A 23,449-nucleotide genomic window follows, 5' to 3' on the forward strand; every position below is an offset into this window, starting at 1 on the left:
ACTTTAATGACATGGCAGTAAGAAATAAACTGGGCAAAATGGAGTCCTTGGGAGACGTCCAAGGCAAAAAAAAAAACACTATTGAACAAACCATCAGCATTTAGAAAAAGAACACAATGGTTTGCCTATTCAGGGTCTGGACGACTTGCGAAGGAGACTGACCATCTTTCTTGACCATAAACACAAGCATACTTAGGTTTATGCAGCAGGACAACAAACCAAAAGTTCACCTCAGAATGGCCTACTCAAAGTCTGGATTTAAACTGAGATGTCGTGGCATGACCTTAAAACAGACTGTTCTTTGTTATAAAACCTAACGTTGTTTTGAGTACTTCCTTTCATTCTTTCCTCGTTGTTGTTTATAGTTTTAAATCAAGTTCTTCCTTCAAAGGTGTTTGCTTGAATTCTGCAAAGCTGCAGAATTATAAAAAAATAAAATAAAATAAAAATAAGCCAAAAATAAATGAAAAATAAGCCACTGGAGCAAAAAAAAAAAAAAAAACTTTAATAAAAAAAAAAAAACGATAATAATGTTTAGGTTCATATGTATGAGAACATACAATTTAGAGTAAAAGAGGAAAATTACCCCACAAAAAATCCAGAAAGATGTTTTATTTTTAAATATAAAAAAGATGTTTACAAAAAAGTAAGCCCAGTCCTTTAGAGTTCATACAGCATGAGCGCCACACGAGTTACAAGGCTTCCTGTGACTGTAAAAGTTCCTCTGACTTTTGAAACACATCCCCTTCCTGCTCCCTGGATTCTCCCTCTGACTCCAAGCTCTCCTCCACCGGGCCCTGGCCGGACATCGAAGTTTCCAGTCCATCCTGGTCAGCGCTGGCGTTCTGAGACTCGGCTCCCTCGTCTTCCTCGTCTTCCACATCCATCTCAAAAACACGGATGTGTCTTAAATTGGCACTCAGCTGCCAAGTGAAAAAGAAAAGTGACGGTTCAATAACTGCATCTGTGAGATCGCTTATAGCAGCAGAGACCCAATAACCATCCACTGCACCTATTCAATCACCAAAACAAAATAATAACATGCATTTTATTCTGGATGATGTTGGATCTGTACAACGTGTTGAACTGCAGCAACATCTCAAGGCCATGTGTGCAACATTGTAATTGCAAATGCCTGCGTGAATGTTTTTTTTTTATTTTTTTTGGTAGTTTAAACTTCATTTAATGATTTATCACTCTTCTCTTTCACTGCCACTGAAACACAAACTCGATAAAGAAATCAGCTGATACAAGATAACTTTTGATGAGAAGAGTGAGAAAAATGTGGGTTAATCATCGCAGCATCTCTCATATAATTTCTTACGTTTTGATTAGATTTATCAAGAGAATTAAGCAGAGTGATAAGTTTCCCTGAGATTTAAAATCTCATTCACAATCATGACCTGGTAGTTATTAATTATAATTCTGAAACTTACCACGCAGGCCACTTTGCGGATTCCATTGACGGCTACAAACTGGGCCTTCATGTTTTCCAGTTCACGCCACTGGTTCCCCAACACCAGACCCTGGCAGGGAATGGTGCTGCACTGCTGGTCCAACCTGGTAACACAGAGGGCAAACATTCGTTTTCATTTGTCGTTTGATATGTTTTTGTTATTTTGTTTGATCAGTTTGTTTATTTTTGTTTTAAAGACAGAGAAAAAAGGCAAAAGAGTTTTACTGTATTTTGTTTTCCATGTAACGTGATAAATGGTGATGACGAATGTGAAACTTGGTTTTCTTTAGTTACAAATACAATCTTAAATAGTTTAACAGCGTTTTAAGTGACAGATCAGGACAAAGTAGTTCGTATTTTTGAGATGGAAAAAAAAATAACAGTTTGGAATTTATTTTACAAATAATATATTCACCCATTTTTACTGTGATACTTGTGAGTAAAATAAAGTGCAACGACTTTTCTTCAGAAGTCAGATGATTAGTAAACAGAGTCGATACTCTAGTCTGACTGGATTAGAGCTATTTTTAGAATAATTTGCACAAATTTCAGCCTTAGATGCACAGATCTGGAAAAGACATAGGAAAAAAAAATACTTCCAGCTATAATTGCACCAAAAAGTCAATTTGCAAAGTATTGGCTCAATATGAATACAAATGCATGCCACACTTTTCAGCTCACAAATATGTGCTAAATGGGTGAGATTTGTGTTATTCTATATATAAAATCTAGTTTACAACTGTTTCAGGGTTATGAATACTTTTTCTAGGCACTATAACACACACACACCTCACACCGGGCTCCCAGTTGAATTCAGAGTCACAGCTCAAGCTGGAGGCAAGTGAAACCTGAGCCAGGAGGCGCCTGCTGTTCTGATCCTCTGATCCCTGCAGGACCACCGTTAGCATTTCATCGTCATAGAAACGAGCATCCAGGCAGCTGTAGACGTAACGAGACCTAGAAAAGTAATAAATAAACAAAACCAAAAACAAAGTGTGAATTACATTAAAAGTGATATATTTCACCTTCTGAGGTGCTATGAAAAATAAAATAAAAAAAGATCAAGATAAACTCACTGGGCCGCAACACCATCATCATCTGTACTGTCCAGATAATGGCTGAGGTCAAATGACATGAAGCTGTTTGGAATATGTCTACAGAGGCAAAATTAATTAGGTTAGCAGGGTAATAAGTACAGAAAAAGAAGCGACAGACATTCCTGATTGGAAGACAGTGCACCTGTTTGGGTCGGTTCCTTTCCGTAACAAGTACAGCTTGCTTGGTGAAATCTCTGGCATGCAGAAGACAACACAGTGCATTTTGCCTTTTTTGTCATTCCACCTGAAGGGTCCACAAAAAAAGCTCAATATAAAACACATTCCTGCTAATCCAGATACAAATCTCCATGGAGTTTCTGTTTTACGTACAGAGACGGAAGTTCAAAGAGGTGGGGAATCTTTTCCGAGCTAGAAAAAACAAAATGTAATCACATTAATAACATCTTGTGGGAATTTAAGTGTCTTATATATGAAATATATACAACAATAAAAAGACTTTACTTGTCTGACACGGCATACAAAGGCAAAAATACAGCCTGTTTCACAGATCTTCCAATGACTTCCTGTAAACAGATTCACAAAGCTGAGAGACGATTCAACCTAATGACTAACTACTAATGAAGAGGAAACAATTCAGGTGCATCTCTGTAAAGCAGAATATCATCAGAAAGGTGATTTATATTAGTAATTCAATTTGCTGAATGCCAGAGCAATGGTATATAAACACTTTGTGTTACTTCCTTGAAAGGAAGTGCTTCTCAGACATTTCTTTAGTACTGTTTTAGTAAGATCTAAAGAAGGAAAGTTTGATTTAATGTAAACTGTATGAAAAAGGGCTGCCTAGTTTTTTTACACAGTGAATATAAATATCTAGTTTTGACAGCCGTTGTCCTATTTTCATTTCATTAACTCCAAGCCAGAATAATTTGAATTTGCATGAGTAAATAGCTGAAACACATTGTGGCAATAATAAATAGGCTTAATTTTTTTTAATCAACTTTCAACAATATTCTTGTATTATCACTGAGATGTACCAGTAGTGCACCAAAAACTTACGGCAGGTTTCTGTAGGCATCGCTCAATCACATTCTCCATCATCCTCTTGACAAAGTGCAAAGACTTTTGTGGATATGATGGAAACAGCAAAGGGCTCACTAACAAACCAATGAAATATAAAAGAAGTTACTGTATGATTTCCTAAATCATCCTTGTCAGTTGTCCAGGATTTCCCTCAGTGATTTATAAGCCTGGCGGGCCACCAGGCTTTGCTTGTGCCCCCACCAGGCTTAGCATTGTTAATTTTTTTATGACTCCCTTTTTTTAAAACCTTTATAGTTGGTGTTAGGTATTAAATCTTCCAGACTACCAAAAATGCATAACTATACAATGATATTTTCGAATTTCCTGTCAGGTTTAAAGATTTTTTTACTCAAAAACTCGCCGGGTGGCTGAATGACTGCCGTAGCGCTCTGAGCAACGGGCCTAGCAAGTTTTCTGGGGGAAACCCTGGTTGTCTAAACTCAGGATCTCAATTTACCTTTCAGGTATGTGCTCTCCTGTAAGAACTTCAGCCACTGGTTTCCCTTTGTGTTGGGTGGAGAAACGAGGTCTTCATCTTCATCCTTCAGGTACTGTAAAAATATCCATATGAGACACAAACATCTAAGAGTCAGATTTTTTCTAAAATATTTAAAGCGTTCTCAAAGAAACCACTTACCTGACCAACTCGCTCCACATTGAAGTACTTCCCCTTGCGATCAAAGAGTTCTTCGTTCTGCAAAACCACAAAGGAACGAGTCCCAACCCAAATTATATTCAGGCATTTCTTAAATGTGAATGTGATGCATTTGCTCATCTCACCTCACTAAAATGCTCCGACAAGAAATCAGCAACAAAGGCAATGTCCTTCTGAGTCATCTGAGGAAATAAAACATTTGAATGCAACTGATAAATTATAATAGAAAGACTAAAAATGAGAAATCTGGGCTAAAAACTCACCTTGTTTAGCTCTGGCGGTACGTGTTCGTCACACATTCTTAGCATTGCTGTAGAGAATCACATTTTAAGGCTTAATAGAGGATCTTAGAAACCATCTATTTCACACTTTAAGGTGAATATTAGCTTCAATAAGAGCCAATATGGATGTAGGAAAAAAAAACAAAAAAAGAAAAAAAAAAACAACTTCCTTCTTACCTACATACAGCCATCGGAAAAAGGCTTTGAAATTTTTTGTGCTTTTGTCGATCACCCTGAATGTGAAAAAATAAAAGTTGTAACAAGTAAAAACGCTAAAATGTCGTAAACTGAGATGATTTATAGACTTACTGCAGAAGTTCGTTAGCTTTCAGAGAGAAAGAGCCAACAGCTGTGATCGCACCTGGATACACAAAACAAACACACACATAGTGACAGAAAGCCCCAGGCCAATTTGTTACCATTTCATTCCTGTAAACTAACCAATTTGTACCTGTGCACTTTTATATCTTCAAGTCAGCTTAGTTTTCTTTGCAGTTAAACATTTTCATGAGTTATGGATGTAAGCACTCAAAATAATATTCAAAATAATATTCAAATCTAACATAACTTTATTTGACTTAATCATTTTGTACAACACCTGATTTTTATTTGTTTTGATCCTGATCCTTGTACTACGGTGGCCGAAAAGGGTTAAAAAAAAAATACAAACATCATAAGGCAACAAAAAGTCATTGCAGACGTTATACTAGCAACTAGCAAGTTTAATATAACTTCAGTTGTGACTTTTTGATGTTGCACTTAGTTGACCCTTCTGGGCCACCGTACCTGTATGAATGAATTAACTCTTGTGACATGTAACAAATTTCTAAATCAGAATAAGTATAAGCAACATCTTGTTAGCAAATCTTAAGTCATAAAACCACATGTCCTTATATGGTTACAGAAAATTAATTAAAATTTCTTGTTATCAAAGTGGGCATGAAATGCTCCATTAGAAAAGGAGACGTGATTGGTGTGAAACATTCTGATGACTCCATTTTTCCCCCCCCAAAAAAGGTCAGATATGAAACGACTATAACTACAAAATCCAAAATGAGGAAGGAGCTAAAATGGACAGATTGTAAACATTGTGCATGTGTTGAGTCTGGTACCATCAATAGCATCCGAATCCAAGCCGAGGCGCTCAAACTTTTGCTTCCACAGAGACATTCCTCTCACCTCACTCAGCTGATACAACAAAGCCTCAGAGCCACTGCAGAAGACACAAAAAAGACATCTTAATAGAACAAAATCAAAAATTCCCAGGTGGGTCAAAGAGACGACATACCTCTGCAGGTGGCTGATCACCAGTTTCTGGATGCTGGAGTAAGAAGACTCAATGGACTGACCCAGTTTTTTCAAGCCCTGACACAGAATGACAGGAAATGCTTTAAATCCACCTCCTGGTGCTTCTGGATGGGATGACCTAAATTCATCTAGAAGTTAAAGATTTTCTGATTTTACCTTGACGGTCAGCTGGTTCATGAGGAGAGCCTGCAACTCGGGACTGGAGGAAACAAGTGAGGAGAAAATGACCACGTTAACAAACACATGGAAATAAATCCACAAAAAGCACTTCAACCAGTTCAAGGTGTGTTGCTACCATCTGCAGGCCACTGCAGATATCACAACACTATAATGTGAAATAAATAAATAAATAAATAAATAAATAAATAAGAATAAACCACCTAGACTGCCCCCACAGCAGGAGGTCCAAAAACTCATCTTGGACTTGGGTGCTCGTGTTCTTTTCCTACAAGGACAAAAGAATCAACAACTGGGTTTTAGTCCTTTTCTGGTGGAAGTATTGCAACCTTTAATCCCTCAATTTTTTTTTGTCAGACAAAAACAGCATTTGTTTCTTTGTTTATCTGTCAGGATCCCTGTTAGTTTCCATCAAAGTAGTTACTAAGCTTCCAGGGGTCCAACTGATAAAACCCAAAAATATTCATGCAGCACATGAGACCATTTCGACATTAAATTAAAATCACAAAATTAGTCAGAGTTTATACATATTAAACACATGAACTCATATAAAAAATTGTATTTAATTAAAAAAAATAAGATTTCAGTGCTCTTTTAAAAAGAAAGTGTGATTTTAAATCGTTTTTGTTTTTATGTAATTTATTCCTAAATTAACTGAACTGCTCTAGACTTTTGTAACAAGTTTGTTTTGGCACAGGTTGCAATTACTTTTATCTCACAAGAGTATTTAACGACAAACCTGAACAAACTTGGTGAGACGGAGATCCATCTGCATCAGGATTTCCTCCCAGGCTTCACACATGCAGGTGAGTGAGAGGTGCAGGTACTGCAGCAGCGTGGAGATGTGGGTGAACTTGCGGGCCATCTTTGTGACCTCTGGAAGACAGTCCGACAACAAACTCGTGTCCAGCTGTCACACGGCATCAATGACATAAAAAAAAAAAAGAAAAAATCCAGGTCAGAGCAGAAGAAGGCCATGAAGACGATGGTGTGATGGGATCCGGCTCACCTGAACGTAGCAGATCTCCGAGACGCCATCAGCGGATTGGACTTCTGTGATCAGAGACAGGGACTTGAGATCGCTGGACAGACTCAGACTGCGGCATGATCCCGACACCTGCAGAAAATAAAAACCAGCCAAGTTCACCCAGTGAAATAACTTGACGATTATTGAAAGGAATATCTTTGGTTCTTCTGACTTTATGAAAGAAAAATGGATAAAAATCACACCATTTTATTATAAGTAAACAGTTTTCAGTTTATGTAAAAACTATGAAAACTATAACTATGACAATACAAATTACTTTGATATCTTGAGTAAAAAAAATAATAAAAAACTTTCCATTTTTATAAGCCATTCATATTTTTGCAGGAGCATAAATCCTGTGTATTTTATGACTTTCTCCAGTATGTAAATATATGGCATGATGGAGAGGTCCACTTCAATCAGCCTCAGACCACTGGACAGGATAAGGAACCATATTTAAAACAACAACAACAAAAAAAAACCTTACCTCGCCAAGACTGGCAATTTTGTACATCCCGTATGCATAAAGCTCCACACATCCAGCATCTCCTCCGAGAACAAGGATGTTCAGCCTGTTGGGTAGCAAGAGAAAATTACAAATTGATTTAACAATTGAATCAAAAACGTAATCTTTCATATCCACTAAGGAGCCCTTACCGAACCTCTCCGAGGAGGTTGAGGATCTCGTCTGACTTTTCCTCACTGTGGCAAAGATGGATAAACACATTCAGCTTCCACTCAGACACCAAATGAGAAAATCGATCATTTAAATCTCACCTGAATATCTTTGAAGTAGTGTTGTAGCTAGAAAGGAAAAGTTTGGATCATGTTACTTAGCTCAAAATAAACTTGCAGTCTTGCGGTGGAATGAACACTCAGTGCTTTTACCTCTTGGGGAGTGTTGGTAATTCAGGAAGGAAAAGCTTGGATTCATCCTCGGAGTTATAAAAGGAGCCAAGGGAACTGAAACCGAACGAAAATCATTTGCACATTTCTAACCAGATTACACGCGTACTGGTTTGTATCGTGAACCTGGGCCGCACCTGTTCTCCTCCACCACCTCCATCCAGTTCATGCAGGTTACCGAACTCTGCATCGGAAACATGTGAAGGATCTCCGCTTTCTCGACGTCACACAGAACCACCTGCTTTGTGTCTCCGAGACTGAATGCCAAAACTGCCGATTAAAGCGAAAACCAAAACCATAATGTTTACATAATTTCATCAGACACGCAGGTAAATATATTCAAAACCATCATTTACTTTTGCCATCAGGTCTCCAGGTGAGCGCAGTGATCTCCTTCCCAGTATATTCACTGGGAGCCAAACTCCAAACCCGCTGGAAACTTGCCAAGCGATGAAGCAGCAGCTGCAGAAAGTTATTAGAGTTACAAAAAAATAAAACTACTGCACACTAAAAGTCCTACACTCAGCCGTTCTCTGTGTTTGAACCCACCTCTCCTGTTGTATTGGCCAAAGCAATGAGGTCCCTCTTAGGAGACCACGCCATACACTTCACAGGGTTGGGAAGTTGCTTCTCTCCCACTTGCCGGAAAGCTGGCATGATGTTAGCTGGGAAAGGTGGAGAAATACAAACAGGATTTAATTTTTTTTCACAATCCAGTGATAACTTAGTGCTGTAGTTTGTAGAGGAATAATTTGGCCTTTCTTACTGCCTACCTGCTCTAACTATACGTACTTACACTTTTTTTCTCTTATAATATACCAATTATGTTGCATTCAACTTCAGGGCTATGTGTAAATAGGCAGTTAGTGTGGTAAACGATAACATTGTCGTTTTGTGACCATTTTCAGGTAAGATGTAGGTAATGGAATAATAATGTCAAGAACACATTCTCAAAGATCAATAAACTTTGAATTATAATGAGCATTTATCATTGGGACTGGAAGACATTCTAAATATCCAAAATAAATAAACAAAACAACACATAAAATTAATTAAACAATATTTTCCTTAAAAAAAAAGGGCTAGGTGAGACCAAAGCACCAGACTGAAGACTTTTATTATCCAGTTTTTGGTAGAAAAAGAGAAAAAAAAGGAAAAACGATAAATGAAAATTATTGAGTTTGTTTTAATTTGTCATGCAGTGGATGGATTAACAAAGAAAGAGAGATTGGTAACAATTCAATATATGGATGATCGATGGGAACAAATTGACATATTGAAAGGGGACGGATAGATGGAAGGAGTAAAAGATGGGCAGATGAATGGATGCTACGCCTCAATTTCTCACGATCATCATAAGGCAAAGGACACATTTTAGGAAAATACAAGCATTTTCCAGTGCTCAGTTTTCTTTTTCCACAATCTTCCAGTTATTTTCTCACACTGTGTACGAATCCCAGGTCACTGTTGAGAAACTGACAAAATAACTTCTACTACACTTAATCGACGTGATATGAAAATCCAAAATGATGAATTTGAAGAATAAATTGGGATGAAGTTACAACAATTTCGGACCATAAAAGGAATCGGTTTGGGAAAATGTTTATGGCTGCAAGCTGCCGTAACATTTGACAGCTGGTTAATTAGGATAACGACGAACAAAACCAGAGGCTGGCCTGCTACTTCACTCACCTTTAAGGAGCTGCTCCACTGGTGAAATGCTGTGTTGTTAGCAGGTTGGTTAGCAACCTCGAGAAGCTAAAGCAAAGAGAGAGAGTCATTATAGTTATGTCACCGTCCCGTTTCCTAAAACTGGCGAAAGCTAAAGGACAGCATTGAGCTCTATAAAGCGTCTCAAGAGTCTTACTTTAGGTTTTCTTTCTATTATTTTACAGCTGCACAGACGCCGCCATATTTTCACTTCCACCAATCACAGCAGGAGCAACGGGAGGCGCGAAGAGACAAACATTCTCAGCAGCGAAAACTCGATTCGTAAATAGAGCAGAACTGTTTAGATGAAGTGTCTGGTAAAAGTATTCACGTTCCTTCAACTTTTCTCACATTGATTTTATGTAAAAACTACAATCTTTAACGTCTTTTTCACCAAGTAATGTACTACTTGGTAGACTACAAGACCAAGTAGTGCATAACTGTGAACTATTAACTAATGAAAGTAGATTTTTGACGTTTAATTCAGCCTTGTTTTAAACTGAAAAATGGTAGACATGTTTTCTTTTCTTCATGTGTGCTTTAATCTATCTAATTAATATTAAAACTATAATTAAATAGAAAAATTAAAATATAATATCCTCCACACCCACTTAACATTACTTTGTGTTACTTTAAATGTTTTAGAGGTATACATATTTTGCCGAAGCACTGTAGGATATTGCAGTTTACAGTCATGGTCAAAGGAAAGCTGGAAATTTTCCAGTTCTACTCTACATGCATCAGAAAACAGAACTATGTCTGTATACTATATTAAGAAGTAACTCCTGAATAATGCAGTCATTTCTTGACACCTTACCCAGGGAGCTGATTGCTGTAGACTGACACTCAAAGATAATTCCAGGTTGCTCATTAGTTGCTGGACAGCAGGCATGTGTGATGACAGTAAAAAACAAAAATCCTTCTGGACTTATCACCTCACTTAACTGTAATCAGTAGATTCAAGAAGAACCAGAATAGCTCATGGAGCACAAAATGTGATAGCAGACCAGAAATAGACCCAGTGAGGCTGTATGGCCCCCAACAGCCTGACTATCTGACAGACGGTTTGACCGCAGGTCAGAGGTGTTATTTTATAATGGACGATTAAGAAAGTTGAAAAATGCATTTACTGGATGGATAGACAGCTGAAAATACTACTTAAAAAAAAAACTTGAACAAAATTTTCCTGAACTGTAACCTCAACTAGATTGTGAAGATTATTGGGGAAAAATAAAAGCAGTTGAGTGGTCGGGGTCATGGGGTCAACTCAGCAGGAGAAAGAAGCAACACTGTTGTCTTTTCAGGCGCAATAAGAAGACAAAAGCTAGTCATGATGCCCCACCCTGCTCCCAGCTTTACAAGCTTATAGCAGCAGAGTATACGTGTGATGTCCTAATGTTACGACTGTCTGTGCCCACTGTGTTTAATTAATACCAGATCAGTGCAGAAAATGTCACCTTCTGTTCCTCAGGACCACCTCAATACTCTGTCCTCTTGCCAGCAGTCTGGCTGTGTAACATGAGTCAGGGGCCAAATATAGCCCCACACAGTGAGCAGCTAGGGACCAGCACAGATGGGACAGCAGCAAGCTGCAGTATGCAATTGGACCCTGAACCTGAGAGATCCTGCTGACTGTCTGACCAATAAGGCAAGGGATAGCGAAGAGAAGCTTAGTTTTGTTTCGTTCCCACATAAACAAGACAAACCTGGACCTGGAGAATCAGGGAAGAACCTTCAGCCACACAGGGACACTTGAAGGTAAATATAGATTTTTAAATTAATCATATTTTAAGGGCTAGTTTCTTAGTTGTTTGTCAAACAGCTTAAATCATTTAATTGTGTAGTAAAGTGTTTCAAACAGCTGTTTTCTGTACATCAGCGGTTATCTTCTCTGTCAGGTTACTCCAAGGTTATAATTTCCTCTTATTTTGAAGTATAACTTTGCCTTCAACATATCAAATTATCAGACTGTAATGTGTTAACATTTACAGCATGCATATACTTACTAATTAGTGCACAAACAAAACACAGTATTTTCAAAATGAAACATAAAAGACAGATTATGTCGATCATTGTCACAGATTTTCCACGTTCACATTGAATCAGATCTGTGCCGTTGTCTCTCCTTTTAGACAAATCGATTCTGTGGAAATCTTCTGCGTTTTCGCTCTCGCTCTAAAGTGATTGTCTCTGCTTGTTTGTGAAAATGTCTCCACTGATACCTGTGTGAGCGTTTGGAGGTAACGGCCTCCTCTCCTTCTGCTCCGGGTGGGAGGGGCCGCGGCGCTGCTGTGAAACAGAGCCGCAGGGGATTATAAATAACAACAGCTGGTCTCCGGGACGCCGTGAGGCTCTGAGCGTCACATCATCCGCGTATCAAGTCCAAAGGTTTCGCAGCATATTATTCACAAGCTCAGACTCAGAGGAGATCAACTCAAAGAGCAGAGGAAATCTGCTCCATTTTGACTTCAAAAAGCAATGCTTGGTACGTCGTTACCAAAGTTTAATAATGCTGTAAGAGTAACTTATAATTAGCTCCATATGCATGCTTGGATTATATTTAAAATTATTGTTTTTCTCCACCTTTTGTTTATGAAATAACATTTTACACCAGTTTCCATTCATCTAGTTTTAATAATATTTATCCAAGGCATTCAGATCAAATGCATGTGTGGCTCATTCAAAAGTAAAACAAAAGTAAATTATATTGAAAAAGAAAGAAATGCAATAGGATTAATAAAACTTAAAGCATTTGCCTGATGTTTATGTTGTTCAACATAAACTAAATGCATTTATTAATTTGTGATAAATACATCTTTAAGTCCAGACTTTGACTAGACCACGCCAAAATCTTCCTTTTTGGTTATCGTTGCCATGCAGATGTGGGCATGCTGGTATGCTTTGGATATTATTTTTTTCCCTTTTAATACATGGAAATGTGATAATAAAAATAAATAACGTTTTGCATTTACTCAGATTATGTTTGTTTGATGCTGAAATTTGTTTAATGACGTGAAACATAAAAAGAACTGCCACCAAAAAATAGAAATAGATAAAAGCAAAAGGAAAAAGGGGACAAATACTCATTCACACCACTGTGCCTTTACTTTACTTTGATAAGTTGATGAGGACAGAGACTGTCAATTGGAAATTGAGAATTTTCAGTTATTCATGTATAAGTGTGTCTCATCAAAATGGGCAAGACAAGAGAACTTGCCATCCCAGTAAATCACAGGAAATGACTTGACCGTCAAAGCAATAGCTTAAAACAACTTGAACTTTGACAAACAAGGCTGGACGAGGACTCCAGTTAATGTTGGCAGGTGAGATAAAAACATCTCTGATGACGAAAGTCGAAGAATTGCAGCAAGGGCCACCGAGTCTGCACAACAACTTTTTTATTTTAAGACTTTTATATACATCCTTACCAATAAATGCAAATGACTCTGGAACCTGTATTAAGTGATGTGATGACTGTATGTTGAGCTAGACACAAGGCAACAGAGAAATGTCAGCGATGTGGACCAGAACCTGAGTAAAGACCTTTGTTAATACCCACCAGCTGTGTCCAGACAGCAGCGGCCTGAGTCACCCTGCCAGCTATGGCTGTCTGAGCGAATGATACACTACTGTATTATAAAGTCTTTATTTTAAACTGGACCTGCTGTCATGGCCTTTTTGCAGATGAATATGTCATGTACAGTGAGTCCTCTTTCTGCCTGCACCATAAACAACCAAAACGGGCTGATTAATGAGGCATGTTTGTCTTTCAGGATGCAGGACGGGAGTTGGAATCAACCACTCCCCATTTCAGTGCTGCTCAAGGATCCAGCAGCAGGTGGGACTTCAGAGGGCGATGCGGGTGTGTTTTCTGAGGCCTCCTCCGACGGAGAGCTTTACCTTGACTCGTCGACAGAGCTGGATTCTGGACACGGGGACTTTGCAGATCTGACTGCCTTCTTGAGCGCGGAGGAGATTAATCTTAGCCTGGACCTGGCCCGGGAGGCCTTCGGCGAGGCGGACGAATGTGAAGATCAAGACCCCTCTAGTCTTAAACAACTGGAGCAGGCTCTCCAATCTGTCCCTTCCCCACTTGTTGTGCCCTCTCAAACGACTGAAAACCTCAACTCAAGCCCAAACCTTCACCACCAGACCAAAGCTGTTTGCCCTGATGACAATGGAGCAGTTTCAGTTTCCTCCAACCAGATTTCTCCCATCAGCAAACCCGTACAGATCTCCAGTGAGGCTCTGTCCTCAGCTGAGAAGGTTGTAAGGCACAAGCCCATCCAGCCTGTGTACAAGCAAGACAAGCCCAGGCTGGTTCACGAAGGCCTGGAGCTGAACGACCGAGCGGCTTCAGTCACAGAGTTCTGCAGCCGAGCGGCCACCTTCATCGAGGAACTGTCATCCATTTTCAAAGGTTCTGCTCAGCAGGTGGAGGAGGAATCCTCCTCTCCTGACAGTGGCTACCTGTCTCCAAGAAGCCAGCAGACCGTCCCTCCAGGCTTGGTCTCCACTTCCTCCCTGCCTCCAGGCCAACAAGAGGATGCACACAATAACCTACCGGAGATGGGACAGGGGGGTTCAGAGAGGCACCTACATGCTGGAGCGTCAGCGGCATCCGAACCCCTGTCCCCACCTCAGTTCCTCCAAAAGCTGAAGAGTCAGGAAGTGGCTGAAGGCAGCCCCATTCGTCTGGAGTGTAGAGTTCAAGGAAACCCACTGCCACTCGTCAGGTAGGCGGCTACACCATTCTCTTGATCCTACGCTGCAGCCGGGTTTTCATGTCTAAGGTATTTAATTCTAGTGTAGGTTTTTTTAAATTATATTTTTCCCAATGTAAAATTATATCATTACTTCACCATAGAATGGTTTCTCTGTATGTCACCAGTAAAAATATTTAACCTTTTAACCAATTATCATAAATTAAAGCTACCTTCATCTCCAGGAGAACTGGATTATAGGGGACCTATTATGCAAAATTCACATTTTGCACATTTTTGTACTTCCATTGCTTTGGGTCTCTACTGCTTCTAAAAACTTCCCGATGGCTTAAAAGAAAAAAACACCCAGACATTTTTTGGAATCTGGAAAATGAGCTGGTTCAAAAACTACTGTGGGGAAAGAAGCCAGTCATGTCTTGTGCTATGAATGGGTTTTTGACCAGATGTTATACTTATCAAACTTGAACTGGATTACAATTAGAGCTAGATGATAAAAATACTGTTTTATGCAAAATGTACTTCATTAAAGGCCAGTGTTTGCTTGCGTATGGGGCATTCGTAGAGGGCATATGTGCCCAAAAGTAGGAAACCCGTCCAGGGTGCCAATGATACACAAAGGCTAAGGCTGAAATCGACATTTAGATGCGCATAAACCCCAAACCATGTCATGTACCTGGGATTAATATAGCTGCATAGGGTTGAGAACATCTTGTAAAACTATTGTCACTCAGCACACTCAATCAGTGCATCCAAAAATGTAACCTGAGACGGCGTTTATCAACTCTGTGCTGCATTGCTGCCGAGTCCTCGGCACCATCTGACCCCAGACGCACGGAAAAACAGCAAACACTTGTTCTGTGGTCAGATGACTCCTCGGTCCAGCTGCTTCTGGGACAAAGCAGTTGTTCAATCAAGGGTGATGAAGATGAGAAAGACTTTAATCTGTGAATTATCAAAAGCATCTGGGATGACGATTTAGGGAAAGAGTGTCTGTGTGACGTGACGGACCATTCACAGCTGCAGTGCTTTACAATAGTGTTCATATATTTTTGAAGTTTGTCTTGATGTCACAACCACAAGCTTTAATTCATTTCACTTTATTTCACTGTTCACCATAATGATGATGTACCGCGTTAGTTTTCTGCAATATCTTCCTGGTCTTTGCAGAACAGATGAGTATCAGGCTAAAAAAGCTCAACATAAATGTACCACATTTTAAGGTAATTGGAAAACATTAAACAAAATCACTTTCCTCCATTTGAATATATGTTTGTTTTATGAAACTGAAGTTGAGTTTCTGGGTTGTGCACACAAACCTGGATGATAAACCTAATTGTTTGACTTCATAATTCTCCACTTCTTACTGTCACATAGACCATTGTGTTTGTAATGTGACAAAATGCTTAAAAGTTTTATGGTAATGGAAATTTTTTGCAGAATCATCTGAACAGTCCTTTTTTTGTAGTCAGTTCATGATAAATGTTATCGTACGTGAATACCTGGACTAATTTCTCTAACAAAAATAGACGTATGAAACTAAAATATCCCAGATTTTTAAAAGGATTTTGAGGGTAATTAGACTAAGACCTTACACTGCTTTTAAAATCCTTTTACTTTTTAACACAGTGAGTCTGTTATATTTGAACCTACCTTCGAGCCCCTCATATCACTTCTGATCAGCTTTTTGCAAGTTTCCACTGGTGTTAAGTTTTGGAGTTAATTTTATTTTCCCTTTACATTAAAGTTGTTAACATCTTAACTTCATAGGACTAGGAAGTGCTAATGAAAAATAATTTAATGATTTAATGATTTCCAGGTCATATTAGTAGCTTGTTTTCCCATGAGTTTTGTGTTTAGTTTAGCAAAAACATTGTTGCAACAGAGGCTTTTCATTTACAGAGAGGACACTCTGTTTCTAAAGTGATATTATTAGAAACACACAACCAGCAATTCACAAATATAATGTTAATATAACTGAGGCAGAATTTACAACTCTTCTGATTGGCTTAATTTTTTCATTAAAGTGAAGTTTGTTGAGTGAAAACACTAAAAATGTCTCTTTAAATTGCAGATTCTTTTATGGCTTTTTTCCATAAAAAAACATGAGGTCCAAGAATTTAAATAATTTCCATTCATTAGTCTGGATAAAACAATATTGAGTCTCACATGTGTTGCTGAGGAAAACCTGTTTGTTTTGATAATATTTAAAGAAAATGAAGTAAAACCTGCCTGCGCTGACCTCTGGTACGTGAATCGGCCCGGGAGCCACAGTGCTGCTGATGTTGACCAGAACCAGATCCAGCCTCGCAAGCTGACTGTTGCAGATAAAGTGAGTGATTTGGGAGGGGGCCAGATGGTGAAAGCTACCCCTGTGTTGACAAGTCGAGCACCTGGTCTGAAGTTTGGGGAACTTCCACCCAGTGTTGGCACATTTATCCAGTCAGAGTGATGCTTAAACCCCCTGAACTTTTCACATTTTGTCACATTACAACCACAAACTTTTAAATATCTTACTGTGGTTTGATACCATAGGCCAACACAAAGTAGGACATAATTATTAAGTGGAAGGAAAGGGATGAATGGTTTTCAATTCATACTTTTTTATTCTTTTTTTTTTTTTTTACCCGTAAATCTTTTGCATTTTATGGGAAAATTTAAAATTGTGTCTGGTCAGATGAAACCAAAATGGTTTGTGTTTGTGGTTGTGGACTGCACAATACCCACAGTAGAACATGGTGGTGGCAGTCTTATGCTATGGGATGCTTTCAGCAGGGTTAAGATGATCAGTTGATGGAAAGGTTGAAAAAACTAAATAAAAATTAATCCTGGGAGAAAACCTGTAGTAACTTAAGACTTGCTTTAAGTTACTACAGGTTTCCCATTTTTCTTGGCAGAAATATCTGAGAAGCAGAAATCATTTATGCTACTTTGAATTGGTCTGTCACATAAAACGTCAGTGAAATGAATCAAAGCTGGTGGTTGTACGGTGTCAAAATGTGGAAAAAAGTTTTGTTTCTTTGTAAGGCAAGTGATCAGCTAAGAGGAGCATGACCTGTGTTATTTGTAGCACTTCATCAGTAAACTCAAAATGCTCAGCTCTGTGTCTTTTCTAGATCTCACAGCTCAGGCTTTGTGCTCACGGTTTACTAGAGAGACATACCTGAACAGATGAAACCTTTAATCTATTTGATTGATTGGGGTTGGCCTTCTATCGACTGAGTTCCTATAATATACCTTTATTGACCATACTTCCAGTTTGTTTTGTACCTTTGAAGATCATATCTGTAGGTGAGTCTGCGTGTAAATCAAAAGGATACGGCTCAGGATGTGTGTCTCCCCTTTTTAACTGTGAGGGGCCTCTTCTTTGGCTGTATAAATAGGCTTCAAGGGAGTAGGAGCCAAGCACAGGAATGTGTGCAATCGAATGACAAGGCGTTTCCAGTCCAGGCTCCACATCTCCCCACACCTTCTTGGGAAATATGAAGCATGTTTGACGGCACAGGAGCAGGAGAACGGGGTCGCTGCAGCAGCACCTACGTTATGCCGCGAAACACAGAGAACTGAAGAGGGGAAGTTCACAAGAGATACAGGACTGTGAAAAGCTATTTTTTGTTTTGTGGTTGGTTTTTGTTATTTAAATGTTTCAGATCACCAAACAAATCTTTATGTCAGACCAAGATTCAGAATGGAGAGTTCAAGTAATGATTTCATTGATTAAAGCAGAGGTTCCCAAACGGTGGGGCGCGCCCCCTGGGGGGGGCGCCGTGCCATTGCAGGGGGCGTGCGGGAAGCCGTCTGGATGAAAAAAACAAAAAAACAAAAACGAACGCTGTATGCGCTGGGTTTTTACCTTAGAATAGCCAACTCTGTTATTCCTATGTCAATTTGATACAGTAGAGGCTTTCACACTTCCCATATTTGTGTCCTCTGTCACTTTTATCAGCAGTTAAAACAGTTTAATCCGTTGTTAACATGTGGTAACCTGTTTTTCCGAGCCGCCTTTAAACGCAACATGAGCGCTATGACGCTCGCGCTGGGTTTACACCTGTGCGGCAGCTGCTGCTGTGCAGAGCTACGCAGGTGAGTTAGAATCATGGCAGCAAACCAGCAAAACACAAAGACCGTTGCACAGTTTTCCCCCCAAACTAACCGATTGAGTTGAGTAAAATTGAGCTGAGGCGGGAGAAAAAGTTTGGGAACCACTGGATTAAAGCAACAGTATGTAAAATTGACCTTTTTTTTTTAGTTTCACATCATGATATAATGTCATTCCCTCATCAAAAAGAAAAGCAGCTTCCAATCATTCCATCTCACAGAACAGCCCTCCCATTTAGTCCCCCTCTCAGCTCCTTCAGACTAGCCAGCAGCAGTCAGCAAACACCTGGTGAAAATGCTGAGCTCATTATAGGAGCTACTTCTCAGTGAAACGCTGGTAGAAACGTTATTAAAGAGGAGCCGTGTTGTGGTTACTTCCTGACGGCAGAGTTTCAGAAAGAGCAGGAGATTTTTAAAGAAGCAGAAGCCCAATTCCAAGGCGTTAATTACAAAGTCAAATTTATTTTAAGTCATGTTTGATATTTTTGTAACAACTGAAGGTAACGTAGTTATTTGATTGTGCTATGAAATGATACCATGTGGCTGGAAAACACATAATATTGTGTCTTTAAGGGGAAAATAGCTATGTAAACCAGCCTGAACTCTGTACAAAACCATAACTGCTGGAGCAACATAAGATGGGTCTTTGTGTTCTTTCTGGTCAGCAGAGGGTTTTGGATTAGACAGCCTCTATGGATTTGGTCAGTCTCTTTCTGATAGCTGAATCTGTTTAAATGAATTGTGGTAACTGAGGCCTGCAGTGCTTTGGATATTGTTCTGAGTTTGTTGTGATCTGGTGAGCTCTTGGAGCTATTTGGTTAGCCTGACGGCTCCTTGGAAAGTTCACCACTGTTCTCTGTTTTCTCCATCTGTGGATAATAACGGCTCCAATTATATTTTGTTGATGTCAACAAACCTTAGAAGTCACTTTCTAATACTTTCTAAGCTGATAGATGTCAATGTTTTTCAGCTGTCCTGGCACTGATTCTTTTTAGCCTATTTCATGTCATCACACAGCTTCTGTTCAGGTGAATTTTTGGTTCAACAGGAACCAAAAATTCTCAGGACTGGTAGGAATCACCGCTGTTCCATGTTTTCTTCATGTGACTAATAAAACTGAATAAAAAAACAAAAAGAGATAAACCACAGTTAAATCATGATTTAATGAACAGAAGACAGTTGTATTTTCACATAGGGCTAAGTTGTTGTAGAAACAGAAAAAAAAAATTATTGGGGGATTAATTTTTCACAGCACTGTTATATATCTCCAACACATATGTGTTCTGCAAAGTAGTTAGTTACTGATTAATCTATCAATTATTGTTCCATCCATTTTCTGTACACCCTTGTCCCTCAATTATTCTATTATTAAACTAAAAAATTACACAGATTTGTCATTTAACCACTTAAGCGTTTTCATACAACATTATAAATACATTAAAAGATGAAAATAATCAAATAATTCTCTTTATTATTTTTTTTATTTAAATGAAATGAAGTTAAAACTATGCCACTTCAGGAGCTTTGGGTAAAACATTTCAACAGACAAAGGGGTTTTCATCTTAAATGCAAAATGGATATATATTTTTGTACGCTTTTGGATTAAGTGCTACTTTGAATATGTAGATTTTTTAGGATTTTTTTAGAAAATTGCAGGTTTTTTGAGCATACTCCATCACTGCAAAAAAAGTCCCCTTTCAAAAACAAGAAAAGAAAGTACAAAAATAGGGTATAATTTTCTTTAAAGAAAAATTATCTGCCAACAGAACAAGAAAATTTATCTTGTCAAGATTTTCCAAAACAAGAAAAAATATCTAACCAAGATGAACCTACAAATATCTTAAAATTAGTGTAAGTTTACTTAAAACAAGCCAATTTTACTTATACGAGTAAGATATATTATCTTATTTTAAGAAAAATAATCTCAAGTAAAGAAAATGTTACTTGACATTGAATTTCTTGAAATCAGCATATATGCCTAAAACTAGTTTACTTTTATTGTTGCATAGGATTAAAATATATATTTTGTCATTGCTTTACTCAAGGTTCTTATGCTAAGGCAAAAATCCAAAAATTGATCCTATCAATACTGGAACAAGAGATGTTATTGGTTTGCTGAAATGAAGACATGAGTTCAATTACTTTTAACATCTTTATTACATTTAAGTTTCACATAAACACAATAAAACATGACTCCTGGTCAGAATTTAAAGTCTGGATGGGCATCTGATTCTGTAAAATGACAGAACAATGAAGTTCTGACACATCTGCCGCACTCATAAGAAAAATAAAACAAGTCTTATTTTAGTTCATGTGCTCAATTACAATGTTACATTAATTTAAGATAACAAGACAGTCACTTTAATGAAATCAAACTGGGACTACTTAAATTCACCAATCAAAAACAGTGTTTAAAATATTCAGGTAACAGTGTGGAATATCGAACCAAGGCTTTTAGACTCATTGCATTTAAGTTTTTAAATTACAGCACATCAAACACTAGATATAGTATTTCACTATATACTAGTGAAATACTAGGCAGAATTTCCCTTAAACCATTTCCCGCATCAGAAGCTACGAATGAGAAGCCACCTTAGCTATGTTAAAAAACGGAAGCTACCAAAAACTCGTGCCGATATCATTTTTAAGTCACAGCTATTGTGGTTAATGACTGTTGAAAGCTCATATTCACAAGAGCGTCTCTTTAACCCGCGGGTGAAAATTGGCATATCACGACATGCTAACTAGCTTCACAGTTAGCTTATCTTAGAAAGACAGACAACTTTAAACTTACCTCTAAGCACAGCAGCTGTAGGGTCTATAAACGTAAAAAAAAAAAGTCCTCCATCTTCTTCCATGTCCAACCGAGATTAGAGAATTTGCCAAAAGTAAATATTATAAAGGTACAGTAGATAATAGCTTAGTTAGGCTGTTACAACCATAGACATCATATACGTAGACCCCTCATGGAGGGGTCGGCCCGTTGCTGCGATATGTAACAGCTTCCGTCATATTGAATGTGGAATATGTGCCAGTAAGCTAATACAAGTGAATGGACCGAACTTTATAAAGTGCCGTTCTACAAAGTACTTTAAGTTAATATCTGCCATTGACACATTTTTCTCACACACATTAATATATTTGTCAATCAAAGAAATCACTAAAGACAGAGTTTCTAACTTTTTGATGTGATTATTTGATTGTTTTGGGGCATTTCTGAATAAAGAGCACAATGTTTTTGTGTGATATAAATTATTCTGATAATTTTTATATAGACATTGATGAACAACAGACATACTGTTACTGTGTTTAATTAAAGAACATATTTACATAATTCCATAATTTAATGTGCATTTAACTTTTCAAGACAAGAAACAAATTAGTGTATTTTAATTATTGTATTTATTTGTATACATTATTGAGAAATTACTTTTGATTTATAAATCAGTCATTATCAAACATTAAACTACACATGGTGTATGGTGGTACGATGTACATAAATTCAACAATGCAAAACCAATATTATCCCAATTTTCCCCGATCTGGGGCAATATGTCATTTGAACCAGGCAGGAAAGATATGGGTTTTAAAACCCATATGCAAAATCGTAGACTTATTTGATAAAGGGATTATGATCAGCTTTGAAGATTTGAAACAGAAATTCGACATCCCAATAAACTTTTTTTTTAATTTCTGCAAATTAGAAGTTTTGTCTTGAGTATTCAGAAATCTCTAACATTACCTACTCTTATTTCCACAGAAGAACTAGCAACGAATTATCATTTGAAGATGTGCCTAATATCACACTTCTATAATAGCATCAAAGAGAGCTCCCAGACATCCTCAGAACACAAAAGAAAGGCATGGTGTGAAGATCTGAACTGTAATATATCAGTTGAGGAATGGCAGAGGGCCTGTCTGAAGGCACAGACCAGTCTGTTGCAGGACAACACAGAGACACACAGGACAAACAACCATGCACCCACACTCACACCTAGGGACAATTTGAAGAGGCCAATTAACCTGACAGCCATGTTTTTTGACTATGGGAGGAAACCGGAGTACCCGGAGAAAACCCACGCATGCACAGAGAGAACATGCAAACTCCATGCAGGAAGACCGGGGCCAGGAATCAAACCAGGAATGTTGCAAGGCAAAAGCTCTACCAACTGCCACTGTGCAGCCCGCCAACTTTACTAAATAAATTTAATTCCAACATTCCAGATACATGTGCAAACTCAATTAAGTAAGGTTGATCAAAAATCCATAAACTACTGTCTGGTGTAGGCCAAATATAGTATAGCCAGATCCTGGCAATCCATAACCAGACCCCAACTAAATACCTGGATGTCTACACTATCGAAGTCTGTTGCCTTGGAGAAACTTACCTTAAATATTGTATGTTCAAACAGATTTGGGAAACGTTTCTGCTATTCTTGGAAAATATAGATACTCATAATGAGGAAAGATCGAATGTAATCTAATTTTGCTCATGTTTTTCTTCTTGTTATGGTTGTAAATCTGTGATCTTCCCATCAGCTTCAAATGTACTCGAACATTGTATGAAACTGAACCACTGATGAATGGATATCTAAATCTAAGGAGAACTGTGGCTTCACCTCGCATATAAAATGGGGACGACGACTAAATCTAGTGGACTAAATCTTGCTCAAGTTATCGAGTCAAGATAACGGACAACAATAATTTCTAACGGGACGTTTGGGCTGATATTTAGCCCTGTCCTCACAAGTACTGCAGGCGGCGTATTTCGATTTATTGAGAGCTTGAACATCGTAAATATCCTCTTCCCTTGCCCTTTTTTGCAGCACAGATGTTAAAGTTTGATAATCGGGTCTCCTCTTTCCAGAGCAAACGTCCTCAGCCGGGGACGTTTGCTCTGGGGCCCGGTCTTCAAATGCCGCTTCTGTCAGTGCAGACGTGGAGCTTTTAGCCTCCTTTGCACCGCTAACTT

General features: G+C 38.3%; 2 protein-coding genes across 7 annotated transcripts in view; one reads left to right on the forward strand and one right to left on the reverse strand.

Annotated features, from left to right (window-relative positions):
• Positions 1-597: 597 nt before the first annotated feature.
• On the reverse strand, positions 598-9,925 carry LOC103137135 (anaphase-promoting complex subunit 4-like). The gene is made up of 29 exons (XM_007550727.2): positions 9,816-9,925; positions 9,641-9,706; positions 8,498-8,613; positions 8,305-8,410; positions 8,086-8,218; positions 7,931-8,005; positions 7,820-7,846; positions 7,700-7,744; positions 7,530-7,614; positions 7,025-7,132; positions 6,755-6,925; positions 6,219-6,283; positions 5,995-6,037; positions 5,819-5,895; positions 5,643-5,743; positions 4,840-4,891; positions 4,708-4,763; positions 4,513-4,559; positions 4,375-4,431; positions 4,232-4,288; positions 4,052-4,145; positions 3,571-3,668; positions 3,016-3,077; positions 2,884-2,922; positions 2,696-2,797; positions 2,533-2,610; positions 2,246-2,413; positions 1,437-1,560; positions 598-923 (listed from the first exon to the last, which is right to left on the reverse strand). The coding sequence occupies exons 3-29, from the start codon at positions 8,603-8,605 to the stop codon at positions 693-695; spliced, it is 2,409 nt and encodes an 802-aa protein (XP_007550789.1). The 5' UTR covers positions 8,606-8,613; positions 9,641-9,706; positions 9,816-9,925; the 3' UTR covers positions 598-692.
• A 1,292-nt stretch (positions 9,926-11,217) lies between these two features.
• The window catches only part of LOC103137138 (palladin), a 73,221-nt gene continuing 60,989 nt past the window's right edge, over positions 11,218-23,449 (forward strand). For 2 of the 6 annotated variants that reach the window (XM_007550736.2, XM_007550734.2), the window contains exons 1-2: positions 11,219-11,416; positions 13,432-14,394. In XM_007550736.2, the coding sequence (XP_007550798.1) occupies positions 13,433-14,394 (962 nt within the window). In that variant the 5' untranslated portion in view covers positions 11,219-11,416; position 13,432. Of the gene's footprint in view, positions 11,417-11,953; positions 12,144-13,431; positions 14,395-23,449 lie in introns of those variants that run through there. The other 4 variants (XM_007550735.2, XM_007550733.2, XM_016670775.1 and 1 more) reach the window with 3 other exon arrangements.

Source organism: Poecilia formosa, unplaced genomic scaffold (assembly GCF_000485575.1).
Source record: "Poecilia formosa unplaced genomic scaffold, Poecilia_formosa-5.1.2 Scaffold37, whole genome shotgun sequence".
Classification (NCBI taxonomy): Eukaryota; Metazoa; Chordata; class Actinopteri; order Cyprinodontiformes; family Poeciliidae; genus Poecilia; species Poecilia formosa.

Coding starts and splice junctions, on each gene's coding strand:
- LOC103137135 (XM_007550727.2), bottom strand. CDS start 8,605: ATGCCAGCTTTCCGGCAAGTGGGAGAGAAGCAACTTCCCAACCCTGTG. Junction 7,847..7,930: donor TTACCAACACTCCCCAAGAG/GTAAAAGCACTG, acceptor TTTCCTTTCTAG/CTACAACACTACTTCAAAGA. Junction 5,896..5,994: donor TGAACCAGCTGACCGTCAAG/GTAAAATCAGAA, acceptor ATTCTGTGTCAG/GGCTTGAAAAAACTGGGTCA.